Source organism: Rhinopithecus roxellana, chromosome 12 (genome assembly GCF_007565055.1).
Source record: "Rhinopithecus roxellana isolate Shanxi Qingling chromosome 12, ASM756505v1, whole genome shotgun sequence".
NCBI classification, from domain to species: Eukaryota; Metazoa; Chordata; class Mammalia; order Primates; family Cercopithecidae; genus Rhinopithecus; species Rhinopithecus roxellana.
Window position 1 is genome coordinate 82,933,735 of NC_044560.1, and position 13,462 is coordinate 82,947,196.

The 13,462-nt window shown below is 46.2% G+C and overlaps 1 protein-coding gene across 2 annotated transcripts in view; it reads left to right on the top strand.

The window, feature by feature from the left end:
* Window positions 1-2,902: 2,902 nt before the first annotated feature.
* KHDRBS1 (KH RNA binding domain containing, signal transduction associated 1) overlaps window positions 2,903-13,462 on the top strand; it is a 44,582-nt gene continuing 34,022 nt past the window's right edge. For both annotated transcript variants that reach the window (XR_746877.2, XM_010353869.2), the window contains exon 1: window positions 2,903-3,582. Coding sequence is in view for 1 of the 2 variants with exons in the window: in XM_010353869.2 (XP_010352171.1) it covers window positions 3,201-3,582 (382 nt within the window). In the remaining variant the exon portion in view is untranslated. The remainder of the gene's footprint in view (window positions 3,583-13,462) is intronic.

Below are 13,462 nucleotides of genomic sequence, written 5' to 3' on the forward strand. Positions count from 1 at the left end.
TTCAAGTCTGACACTGGATTACTCCCATTCCCTGAACACATTTCCCACATTCTCATCTCTGCTCATTTATTCCACTTCTCTTCGCCTGGAACTTACCCTCCCTTGGCCAAAATCTATCTTCTGCATTGAACTCCAACAGCACTTAATTTTTTCGCTTCTTTTTTTCTTTTTGACACTGAATCTCACTCTGTTGCCCAGGCTGGAGTGCAGTGTGGCGCAATCTCGGCTCACTGCAACCTTCACTTCCCAGGTTCAAGTGATTCTCCTGCCTCAACCTCCCAAGTAGCTGGGATTACAGGCGCATGCCACCGCGTTCGGCTTTTTTGTGTTTTTAGTAGAGATGGGGTTTCACTGTATTGACCAAGCTGGTCTTGAACTCCTGACCTCAGGTGATCCACCCACTTCGGCCTCCCAAAGTGCTGGGATTATAGGAGTGGGCCACTGCGCTGGCCCTTTTTTTGTTTTTGTTTTTGTTTTGTTTTGTTTTTTGAGATAAGGTCTCACTCTGTCATCCAGGCTGAGTGCAGTGGGGGCAGTAGTGGCTCACTGCAGCCTCAATCTCCCAGACTCAAGCAGCAATCTTCCCACCTCTGTCTCTCAAGTAGCTGGGACAACAGGTGCATGCCACCACACCCAGCTAATTTATTTATTATTTGTAAAGATGAGGTCTCACTATGTTGCCCAGGCTGGTCTCGAACTCCTGGATGCAAGCGATCCTCCTGCCTTGGGATTACAGGCATGAGCCACTGCACCTGGCCTGCACTTAATTTTCAATTATCTTTTTGACATTCATCACATTTCATTCATTACAAGCACTCAAAAATATTTTTTTTCCTACTTGACTGAGGACAAGAGTCACTTCTTGGAACCTCAAAGTAAATGTATATATATATATATATATATATATTTTTTTTTTTTTTTTTTTTTTTTTTTTTTTGAGGAGGAGTCTCGCTCTGTCACCCAGGCTGGAGTGCAGTAGTGTGATCTCAGCTCACCGCAGCCTCCGCCTCCTGGGTTCAAGCGATTCTCCTGCCTCAGCCTCCCGAGTAGCTGGGATTACAGGCGCCCGCCACCACGCCCGGCTAGTTTTTGCATTTTTAGTAGAGACAGGGTTTTGCCATGTTGGTCATGCTGGTCTGGAACTCCTCACTTCAGGTGATCTGCCCATAAATGTTGGGATTACAGACATGAGCCACCGCATCCAGGCTATATTTTATGTTACATATATATAATTTACGTGGATATGTGTGTTTTGTTTTCATTTCTGTGGGTGACTTGGTAAATCCTCTCCCTTAACCCAAGAAGGCCTTTAGGTTCTCTAAAGGGTTCTAAGTTTCACATCCAAAAATCAACAGTTTCCAGGCACTCAGAAGACAATTTCCGAAGAAACTTTTTTCCTTGTTTTTTTTTTTGTTTTGTTTTTTGAGACGGAGTCTCGCTCTGTTGCCCAGGTTGGAGTGCAGTGGCGCGATCTCGGCTCACTGCTGCCTCCGCCTCCCTGGTTTGAGCAATTCTCCTGCCTCAGCCTCCCCAGTAACTGGGATTACAGGCATGCACCATCATACCCGGTTAATTTTTATATTTTTAGTAGAGACGGGGTTTCACCATGTTGGCCAGGCTGGTCTCCACCTGGCCTCAGGTGATTCGCCCACCTCGGCCTCCCAAAGTGCTGAGATCACAGGCGTGAGCCACCGAGCACCGTGGAAACTTTTTTATTGTAGAGATGAGGTCTCATTACATTGTCCAGACTGCTCTCAAACTCCTAGCCTCAAGTAATCCTCCCATCTAGGCCTCCCAAAGTGCTGGGATTACAGGCATGAGCCACCGCACGAGGCCCCAAAGACTTTTGAAGTGTGGGCTCATTAGGAGAATTGATCCAGAAGAAAAAGAGATGGGAGTGAGTGCTTTAAATGGAAGAAGAAAAAACTCTGTGGAGGGAACGAAAAGTTAGAGACAGCACCAGGCTTTTGATGGCTTATGGGACAAGTAGGGACCTAAGGCTCCACCTGCATATAGCACTCCAGGATGTGGAGAACGCCGTGGGAGACTGTCCATCTGGCCTTTGAGAGTACTGGCAAGGGTCTCTTTGAGCAAGTCTGGAGTGGTAGGAGGAGCCACCCTAATGATGCAACTAACGTGGATTATGGATCTGGTCTCTACTCCACTTTTTGGCGGAAGAATCACTTAATTGGCAATGACACGGCAAAACAAAACAGAATTCAGAGAAAGCAGTAAAATATATAAAAAGAGCTAAAATGCTGCTTAAGATTTCCCTGACCAACAACGGCAACCGTTTTAGAACCGACTGGAATATATGTAATACTGGAAATATATATACTGGAAACGACTTCTTGTGTTCCCTATGTCTGGGGCCCTTTTCTTTGCTAGACTTCAGATCTCTGATCCGAGCCATCCCTCTTAGTTCATGTCCTCCAGTAGCCTTCAGAGTTTCCACCGAGCCGTCCTTTCTCAATTTCTCCCTCCAGGTTTCCCTTCCCCAACTTCCCCTTCTGCATCGGACTCTCCCTCAGCCTTCTTTTCTCCCTCCTTTCTTCCTCCCCAGGCGGTCTCAATTCTCTCTCCCTCCCCTTTCCGTGTCCCTCAAGGCAGTCTCCTTTTATTTCCTTACTTCGGTGACCGCCCCCCACCCCACTTCCCTCCCCACCCCACTCCCCACAGCCTCCCTCTGCTGCTCAGCCGTTGGAGAGGGCGTGGCCCCGCGAGTAACAGGTCTCCCGCCCCACACTCCGCGGGCCCGCGCGCAGACAAAGACATTCCACAGCTCCCGCCCCCTCCACGCACTAGGCCAGAAGAGGGAGGAGACACGTGTCACGCTAGCGCCGAGTCACGTGGAAAAGGAAACGAACGGAACCGGCGGCCTCCCGCACATGCGCGTCAAGCTCTGGCCTGGCAGGCGCGGAGTGAAAGCCAGAGTCGGGAAGCGATTTCTTCGGACGCCGCGGCGGTGCGCAGGCGCCGTGGCCGGACTGGGGACTTTGTTCTCCGCGGAGAAACCCAAGGGCGGTGCCGGTGACTGGCTGCGCACGCGCGCCGCCTCATTTCCGGTGCTCTCTCTCGCTGGGTCGCTCGGGTCGGCTTCGGTCGCTACCGCTCCCGCTCTCCCACCCCCGCCAACCGCCGGTCGGGCCTCCGTCGCTGCCGCGTCGCTCTTTCGCTCCTTGGTTCGCACATTCTCCCCGATGCAGCGCCGGGACGACCCCGCCGCGCGCATGAGCCGGTCCTCGGGCCGCAGCGGCTCCATGGACCCCTCCGGTGCCCACCCCTCGGTGCGTCAGACGCCGTCTCGGCAGCCGCCGCTGCCTCACCGGTCCCGGGGAGGCGGAGGGGGGTCCCGCGGGGGCGCCCGGGCCTCGCCCGCTACGCAGCCGCCACCGCTGCTGCCGCCCTCAGCCACGGGTCCCGACGCGACAGTGGGCGGGCCAGCGCCGACCCCGCTGCTGCCCCCGTCGGCCACAGCCTCGGTGAAGATGGAGCCGGAGAACAAGTACCTGCCAGAACTCATGGCCGAGAAGGACTCGCTCGACCCGTCCTTCACTCACGCCATGCAGCTGCTGACGGCAGGTAAGGGGGCCTCCTGGGTCCCTCTGGGTCGCCCGGCCATCCTGGGGCATGAGTGGCCCTGGCTTTGTTCCTCTCGCTTCCCGCCCCCTCGGGACCGAGGCAGTCGGGAGCTCCGGTGTCATCCTCATCTTTGGGAGCCTGGATTCCACATTCCCACCTCAGCCCGGAGTGCGTGGGAGAATTTCTAGGCTGCAGTGGAGGCCCAAAGGCGACTTTGCGATCTCCTAGCGCTAACGTCTTGATGGATGGTGCTGAGCTCCCCGCCCCTTTCCCGACTCTTCCCTCCTCCCTCCTCTTGCGGCTGCCGGGCGCACAGATTCTTCCAGAAATTAACCTGTATTTCCCCCTTCCCCGAAGGGAAACCCTTTTTGATCGCGGGTGGCGATGAGCGCCTCGACCAAGGTGTAGGAGGTGAAGACAGCCAGAGCGGGGAGGGACCGTGGGAGGAAGGGCCGAGGTGAGGTGAGGTGAGGCTGGAATGCCCTGTCCAGCGCCTCGCTGTCGCTGGGGCCGAGCCGGACTTAGCGGTAGCCGCAGCTTAAGTTGCTGGGAGGAAGGAGCGATTTATGGGATCGTAGCTTGAGGTTTCCGAATCAGATTTCCGACTAAGGCTGATAAAGTAAGAATTGCTACTGAGCCTGAAGGTTGCCCTCTTTCATTTTACACCGTGTGTTCACTATCATTGGAGAAGGAGTGAAATAACCCTAGAGACAGTGAAATGGGATGATAGGGTCTCCCGCATAGTTCACATAACGTTTCCCAACGAGATGGACAGAAATTGAGAGAAGTGGCATGATGCTTGTACTGAAAGAGTTAGTATTTTTGTTGCTGTTTTTTACATTTTTGATTCAGTAATGAAATAAATTAGAAATGAGAGCCTTTGTTCTGTAGATTAGCGCTCTTTTCCTGATCAGCACTAGCCAATCACCTAGTCGCTCTGATTTTTCCCTAAAGCTGTCTGACGTTCGCTTCTAGTTAAAACATTATTTTAATAAATATTTCTTATGATACCTAAATTTTAGTAAGCAAGTAAAAATTCACATCCTTCAACACTGAATGAGTAGTTGGACTCTGTGGAAAGGTTAATATAATGGACAGTTCATTATGAAAATATTATCTCCCTCCCTTTGTTCTCTGTCTCCCAACACTGTAAGGTAAGGGATCTTTACCAGTGTGGTGTTCATCTTTTATGCTTTCTTAAGATAACTGTCAAAAACTATTGATCCTTAAAAGTTACTTAGAATTTTCAGTCTTCCCTCACTGCTTAGGAGAGTGCTCTTTATTTTTAACCTGGGCTTTGTGGATTTTTTTTTTTTTTTAACACAACTGAAATTGGAGAAGTGTGATTGAGGTAATGTTGGTTTGGGATGTATGAATTCTTTCTAGCATGGATAAGTGTTAGTGTATGTTGAGCCTGGCTTTTAAGGTATTTCTGAATTATCTTGCAAGGGGATTGCAGTGAAGTCACAACCCATTGTGAGGAAGTGAGACTTTGAAAAGATAGAATAGTAGTATTTAGGCTCTGGTAAGATCACATGGAAGGGGCGGGCGCGGAACCTGTAATCCCAGCACTTTAGGAGGCCCCGACGGGCGGATCACGAGGCCAGGAGTTCGAAACCAGCCTGACCAACATGGTGAAACCCCCGTCTCTACTAAAAATACAAAATTAGCCTGGCGTGGTGGCACATGCCTGTAATCCCAGCTACTTTGGAGGCTGAGGCAGGAGAATCGCTTGAACCTGGGAATCGAAGGTTGCGGGGAGCCCAGATTGCGCCATTGCTCTCCGGTCTGGGCAACAAGAGCTAAACTCCATCGCAAAAAAGGAGAGAAAAAAAAAAGAACACATGGAAGAAAAATATAGCTAAGATTTCATGTTTGAGGTCTGAGCACTTTACATTAAATATTTAACCTGTGAAGTGAGAACTGTTATTATCCTCATTTTTACAGATGAGGAAACCAAGGCACCCAGAGATTAATAATTTGCCTAAGGTAACAAAATTAGTAAGCAGCATAACCAGGGTTTTTAGTCAGTCTACACACCTTCCCCATTCCCTAACTATAGTGCCTGCTGCAAATTGTACTTTAAAAGTAGGCTATCATTGGACAAAATATTCAAATCTAACTGGGATGATAGGTGACCAAAAAAAAAAGTGTATTTGAAAGTATCAAAAAAAAAGACAAAATTTTGAAGGATGTAGATTTTGAATATAGACTTCTGTGTTAAGCAGATTGATATTCAGCAGTGACGACAGTCGAATGTATTTGCAGACATAAGGATTCAATCATCCATCTTTGTTTTCTGGAAGAGAAATAATTTACCTTATTGTGTTAATAAATTTATATACTAAGTAAAATGCTGTTATATATGTCAGTGTTCTGTTTCTGGTTTTTTTTTTTTTTTTTTTTTTTTTTTTTTTGGAGACGGATTTTCGCTCTTGTTGCCCGGGCTAGAGTGCAATGGCGCAATCTTGGCTCACCGCAACCTCTGCCTCCCAGGTTCAAGCGATTCTCCTACCTCAGCCTCCCTAGTAGCTGGGATTACAGGCGTGTGCCACCACACCCGGCCAATTTTGTATTTTTAGCAGAGACTGGGTTTCTCCATGTTGGTCAGGCTGGTCTCGAACTCCCGACTTCAGGTGATCCGCCCATCTGGGCCTCCCAAAGTGCTGGGATTACAGGCATGAACCACTGTACCTGGCCTCTTTTTCTACTTTCTACAATTAGGAAAATATAAGTTAGTATAGGTGACTCAAGAATAAACATTTTGAATAGATTAGCAATCTGCAAAAGATCTTGGAGGGATAATCAAAAATCCATCCTTCAAAAGGATGGAAGAAGTGGAAAACATTTTACAAAGTCTGTTGAAACTTCAAAATAGTTAATTCCTTTATTTACAATATTCTCTAGAAATACATTAAGACCTTCCCAGTTCATCCTACAGGGCTAGCAAAACCTGCTATTAAAACTGGAAAATAAGGGCCGGGCGTGGTGGCTCTCGCCTATAATCCCAGCACTTTGGGAGGCTGAGGCGGGCAAATCATGAGGTCAGGAGTTCAAGACCAGCCTGGCCAACTTGGTGAAACCCCTTCTCTACTAAAAATACAAAAAATTTCCCCAGGCGTGGTGGTGGGTGCCTGTAATCCTAGCTACTCTGGAGGCTGAGGCAGGAGAATCATTTGAACTCAGTAGGCAGAGGTTGCAGTGAGCCCAGATCGCACCACTGTACTCCAGCCTGGGCAGTAGTGTGAGACTCCATCTCAAAAAAACAAGCAAAAAACCTGGAAAGTAAGGCCAGGTGTGGTGGCCCATGCCTGTAATCCAAGCACTTTGGGATGCCGAGGCAGGTGGATCACTTGAGGTCAGGCTTTCGAGACCAGCCTGACCAACATGGTGAAACCCAGTCTCTACTAAAAATATGAAAAATAACTGGGTGTGGTGGCACCTGCCTGTAATCCCAGCTACTCAGCAGGCTGAGGCAGGAGAATCACTTGAACCTTAGGGGTAGAGGTTGCAGTGAGCGGAGATTGTGCCACTGCACTCCAGCCTGGGCAACAGAGCGAGACTCTGTCAAAAAAAAAAAAAAAACCAGGAACACCTTTTCTAGGAATGTGCTCAAAGAAACTTATACATGAGTACTTGGTTCATAAAATGGTGTGCCTTGTTCACAAAATGTTGCAACTTGTTTCACCATTCATTGGCTAATGTGATAGATTTACAATAGAAAATATTTGGCTGGGCAGAGTTTCTCATGCCTGTAATCCCAGCATTTTGGGAGGCCTAGGCGTGTGGATTACCTGAGGTCAGGAGTTCGAGACCAGCCTGACCAACATGGTGAAACCCTGTCTTTACAAAAAATACAAAAATTAGCTGGGTGTGGTGGCAGGTGCCTATAATCCTGGCTACTTGGGAGTCTGAGGCAGGAGAATCGCTGGAGGCAGAGGTTGCAGTGAGCTGAGGTCTAGCCAACAAGTGAAACTCAATCTCAAGAAAAAAGAAAAGAAAAAGAAAAGAAAGTATTTGTACAGCAGTGAAAATGGATGAACTACAGGCAACAACATGGAGAAATCTCCAAAATCTAATGTTGTATGAAGAAAGTACATCCCATAAGACTACATATGGTATAATACTATTTCTGTAAAACAAAGCCTAGTAAGATTAAGCAGAATATCATTAAGTATACATTTGTCTGTGATAATGCAGTTTTGTTTTTGTTTTTGTTTTTGAGACGGAGTCTCACTCTGTCACTCAGGCTGGAGTGCAGTGGCGCGATCTCAGCTCACTGCAACCTCCACCTTTTGGTTTCAAGCAATTCTGCCTCAGCCTCCCGAGTAGCTGGGATTACAGCCGCTCGCCACCATGCCTGGCTTATTTTTGTATTTTTGGTAGAGACGGGGTTTCACCATGTTGGCCAAGCTGGTCTCGAATTCCTGACCTGGTGATCCTCCTGCTTTGGCCTCCCACTGTACTAACACTCAGACTGCCCATGTTACAGGTGTGAGCCACCACGCCCAGACCAATGCAGGTTTTGTTTGTTTGTTTGTCTTTAACGAAACTAGATGTGCTTATTGGCTGGGTCTGGTGGCTCATGCCTGTAATCCCAGGACTTTGGGAGGCCAAGGTGAGAGGATCGCTTGAGCCCCAGTGAGAGCTTGTCTCTACAGAAAATTTAAAAATTAGCTGAGAATGGCAGCACACACCCATAGTCCCAGCTACTCGGGAGTCTGAGGCAGAAGGATCCCTTGAACCCAGGAGATTGGTCTTAGGCTGAGGTGGAAGAACCGCTTGAACCCAGGAGGTCGAGGCTGCCTTGAGCTGAGATCGTGCCACTGCACTGCAGCCTGGGCAACAGTGAGACCCTGTGTCAAAAATAAATAAATAAATGTGCTTACCATGTAGTTCAACAGTTGCATTCTTGGGTATTTATTTCAGGGAAATTAAAACTCAAGTTAACACAAAACCTGTACATGAATGTTCACAGCAGCTTTATTTGTAGTAGCCAAAAACTGGAAACAAACCAGATGCCTCCAGTAGGTAAATAAACTGGCACACCCATACCATGGAACAGTGCTCTGCAGTTTAAAAAAAAAGGGGGGGGGAACTGTTAATAAATGTAGCAACTTGATTGATCACAAGAGAATTAAGCTGAGTAAAGAAAGCCAGTCTCAAAAGGTTACGTACTGTATGATTTCATGAATATAACATTCTTGAAGAAACGAAATAGTGGAGATGAAGACTAGATTAGTGGTTGCCAATGGTGAGAGATGAGGGAAGACGGTGACTGGCTATCAAAGGGTAAGGATCCTCACGATGGAACTGTTCTGTATCTTGACTGTGGTGGTGGTCACATGAATCTGATTAAATTGCATAGAACTAAGCAAACAAATAAGTGCGTGTAAAGGTGGTGAAATCCTAATAAAGTCAATGAATTCTTAATTTATTTTGTTTTTTTTTTATGAAACCTGTACAACAAATTTTCTTATTTTAATGTTAATGTTCTGATTGTGATACAGATATGCAAAATGTTAGGGGGAAAACTGAAGTATACAGGATCACTATTATTTCTTACAACTGCACATAAATCTACAATTGCCTTAAAATTTAAAAAAAGAAAACTTTTTTCAAAGATACGAAGCTCTAAGCTCAAAATTGTGCACTAAGGAAAAGATTTGGGAGACCATAGTCGGTATGGCAGAGTATTCTACTGTCCTGGAATGTAAAAATTGAGCCCCTATGAAAGGGCTCTTAACAGGCCTTTGGGGGATTTTTTTTCTTAAACCAATACCCAAACTTTCTATACCCATAGCCAATATTGTATATAATATATTGTGAGTTTGTGTTTTTTTCTGGGTTGCTAATCAGTAGGTTCCATCAAATTCTCAAAGGGACCCATGATTCCAAAAAAGATAAAGAACCTGTTGGCCTTGTGCTCTTGCTTGAAACAGTAATTTGTTAAATAGAACGAATGAAGTTGTTTCGTGATAGTAAGCTTACTGGACTTCTGATTCCAAAAGATGATACCAACAGAAACGGTGAGAATTATAAATTTGGGGATGATAAAGTTATGTGAGTTGTTTAAGGGAAGTTGAGGGTGTTAACTACTACTTCTTTTTTTTTTTTTTTTTTTTTTTTTTTTTTTGAGACAGGTTCTTACTCTGTCACTCAGACTGGACTGCAGTAATGCAGTCGTGGCTCACTGCAACCTCTGCCTCCCGGGTTCAAGCGATTCTTCTGTCTCAGCCTCCTGAGTAGCTGGGACTACAGGCACACGCCGGCACACACCAGCACGCCCAATTTTTAGATTTAGCTAGAGTAAATCTTTAAATCTTTAAAGGGTTTAACTAAACCCCATCAGGATTTCACCATGTTGGCCACAATGGTCTCAATCTCCTGACCTCGTGATCTACCCACCTTGGCCTCCCAAAGTGCTGGGATTACAGGTGTGAGCCACCGCGCCCCAGCCAGTATATTTCTTTAATTTGGTTAATGGTTGTAGATCCCTATTGTGTATCAAGCATTGTTCTGTACTAAGAATTATAGATGCTCAGCAGTGGAAAGAATCCAGAGATTGTTAAACAACAGGCAAAGGAGAAGTGCTGTGTTTAGAAGTGTAGAACCAAGTATATTGGGTGGCTAGAGGGGGGTATGAAATGAACCCTGACCTTGTAGATCAATTCTGCTGAGAATCTTGCTCTCCTAGAAACACTTGCTCTGGACACCTTAGAAAATCTTGACCATTGTCTTATTCCTTATGCAGACCATATCAAACGTTCAGTTGGCTGGGCGCGGTGGCTCACGCTTGTAATCCCAGTCCTTTGGGAGGCCAAGGCGGGTTGATTACAAGGTCAGGAGATCGAGACCATCCTAGCTAACATGGTGAAACCCTGCCTCTACTAAAAATAGAAAAATTAGCCGGGTGTGGTGGCACGTGCCTGTAGTCACCGGCTACTCGGGAGGCTGAGACAGGAGAATCACTTGATCCCAGGAGACAGAGGTTGCAGTGAGCTGAAATTGCGCCACTGCACTCAAACGTGCACTGCACTCAAGTGTGGGCAACAGAGCAAGACCCTCTCTCAAAAAAAAAAAAGTTCAGTTAATGATATATTTGTAGTAATTTGTTTTTAGTTAACCCAGCCTGGTTGATAAAGTTTGTATGTAATTTTCCCAAACTTCTCTAGTATTAACATTTTTTAATACATTACATCTCTCTCTCGCCCTCTCTCTTTTTTTCTTACCATTTTTCTTATTAACATTCTCTTTTAAAGTCATACACCAAGCATGTAGGAGAGCTGGGAATCAAACCCATTTTGTCTAGCTTCAAAACCCATGTTCTTTCCTCAGAGACGTATTAAGCATCATGGAAGCTTGCAGTCTGGTTGGGATAAAAAAAAAAGGGGGGGGGTGGGAAAGGTTAAGTTATAGTAAAAGATGAAGGAAATGTCAAAAGGTTAATTGAATTTACTCTCTTTGGTATAAGAAGTGACTTGGGTTTAAGTGTCTGCTATGTCACTAATTGGTTTTGAGATCTTGGGCAAGTTATATAACTTTTCTGAGCCTGAGTTTCTTCATCTGTCACATGAAGATAATACTGGTTACAAAGACGAAGTGAGATAATAAATACAAAATTCCTGACACATAGAAGGCAGTGGATAAGATATGATTATTCTAAGTGGCCAGGAAACAAATGGGTCACCTCTTGTGTTGTTTACACCTCAGCTTTGTTTTCTGTGGCTCTTGGGACATCCAAGGTCTCCAGAGACCCAAGCAGAGATTACTTAAAGAAGTCAGTTCTCAAAAGGGTTATCTAGAAAGTACTTTTGCTTGAGGTTGAACCATTTTTAGGAAACTCCTCCTTGATTTTTTTCTTCACGCTTCAGTCTACTCTAGCTCTCCAGGGAAAGCAAGGACAAGGAGAGACATACAGAGTTGAAAAGGAAAAAAGAAAGACCATCAGACCACTGAACATCTGAGACACCCATAAAGCCTCTTTATTACCTTTAGGCTACATGCCAGTGCCTGAGGGTGTAAATTGTACTTCCCAAAATTTTATACAAATCAGCTCTTCCTTGCTTAAATAAAGTGTGCCCCCCACAAACACACACTCATCAAGAGACAATAGGAAAAGCATGAAATTAAAAGTTAGAGGCCCAGTGTGGTGGCTGACGCCTGTAATCCCAGCACTTTGGGAGGCCAAGGTGGGCGGATCACCTGAGATGAGGAGTTGAAGACCAGCCTGACCAACATGGTGAAACCTTGTTTCTACTAAAAATACAACATTTAGCTGGGCATGGTGGCAGACGCCTGTAATCTCAGCTACTCGGGAGGCTGAGGCAGGGAGAATTGCTTGAACCCAGGAAGTGGAGGTGGCAGTGAGCAAAGATTGCGCCACTGTACTCCAGCCTGGGCGACAGAGTGAGACTTCGTTTCAAAAAAAAGAAGGCCTGAGTTTTGGGGGTTTTCTAAAACTTTTTGTTAAATTTTTTTTAGAGACAGGGTCTTACTCTGTCACCCAAGCTGGAATGCAGTAGTGCCATTATAGCTCACTGCAGCTTCCAGCTCCTGGTCTTAAGTGATCATCCTGCCTCAGCCTCTCTAGTAATTGGGACAACAGATACACACCACCACACTGAGCTAATTTAATTTAATTTTTTTTTTTTTTACATTTTAGTAAAGATGGGGTCTCACTCTGTTGCCCAGGCAGGTCTCAAGTTCCTGGGCTCAAGCAATCCTCCCACCTCGGCCTCCCAAAGTTCTGGGATTATAGATGTGAGCCCCTGTGCCTAGCCAGGCCTGGGTTTTTAATTCTTAATCTGTTACTTTAACAATTTTATGACCTAGAGATAGTTATTTAACCTCTTTCAGTTTTTATTTCCCCAGATGTAAGTAACTCAGTTCACTGAGTTATTTAATCTCTTTGAGTTTTTGTTTCCTCAGATGTAGATAATTCAGTTCACTGAGTTATTTTTGAGGATTAGTGAGGTAATAGTTCTATGGTATTTGATATATAGTAGGCATCAAATAAATATTCAGCCCCAGTTGGGTCAGGTGGCATGTACCTTTAGTCCTCGCTACTGAGGAGACTGAGGTGGGAGGATCCCTCGAGCTCAGGAGTTCGAGGCTGCACTGAACTATGATGGTGTCACTGTACTTCAGCCTGGGCAGTAGAGAACCCATCTCTTTTTTAAAAAAAAAAAAAAAAAAAAAAAGGTGGGCACAGTAGGTCACGCCTATAATCCCAGCACTTTGGGAGGCCGAAGTGGAAGGATCTTTTGAGCCCACAAGTTCAAGACCAGCCTGAGCAAAATAGGGAGACCCCATCTCTACAAAAAAAAAAAAATTAGCCAGGCATGGTGGCACATGCCTGTGGTTGCAGCTACTGGGGGTGCTGAGGTGGGAGGATCGCCTGAACCCAGGAGGTTGAGGCTGCAGTGAGCCATGATTGTGCCACTCACTCCAGCCTGGGTGACAAAGTGAGACCGTGTCTCAAAAAAAGAGAACAAGGAACCCCCTACCCCCTTTTTTTTTTGTGAGACGGAGTCTTGCTCTGTCACCCAGGCTGGAGTGCAGTGGCGCAGTCTCGGCTCACTGTGACCTCCGCCTCCCAGGTTCAAGCAATTCTCTCAGCCTCCCGAGCAGTTGGGACTATGGGAGCATACCACCACGCCCAGCTCGTTTTTATACTTTTAGTAGAGATGGGGTTTCACCGTATTGGTCAGGCTGGTCTTGAACTCCTGACCTCAGGTGATCTACCCACCTCAGCCTCCCAAAGTGCTGGGATTACAGGCGTGAGCCACAGCGCCTGGCCCCCTCCACCCTTCTTGAAAGCTCAAGTAGCTTCTTAGTCTTCTGCTTGCTTCCTTTTCTTCCCTCTCTCTCTCTCCCT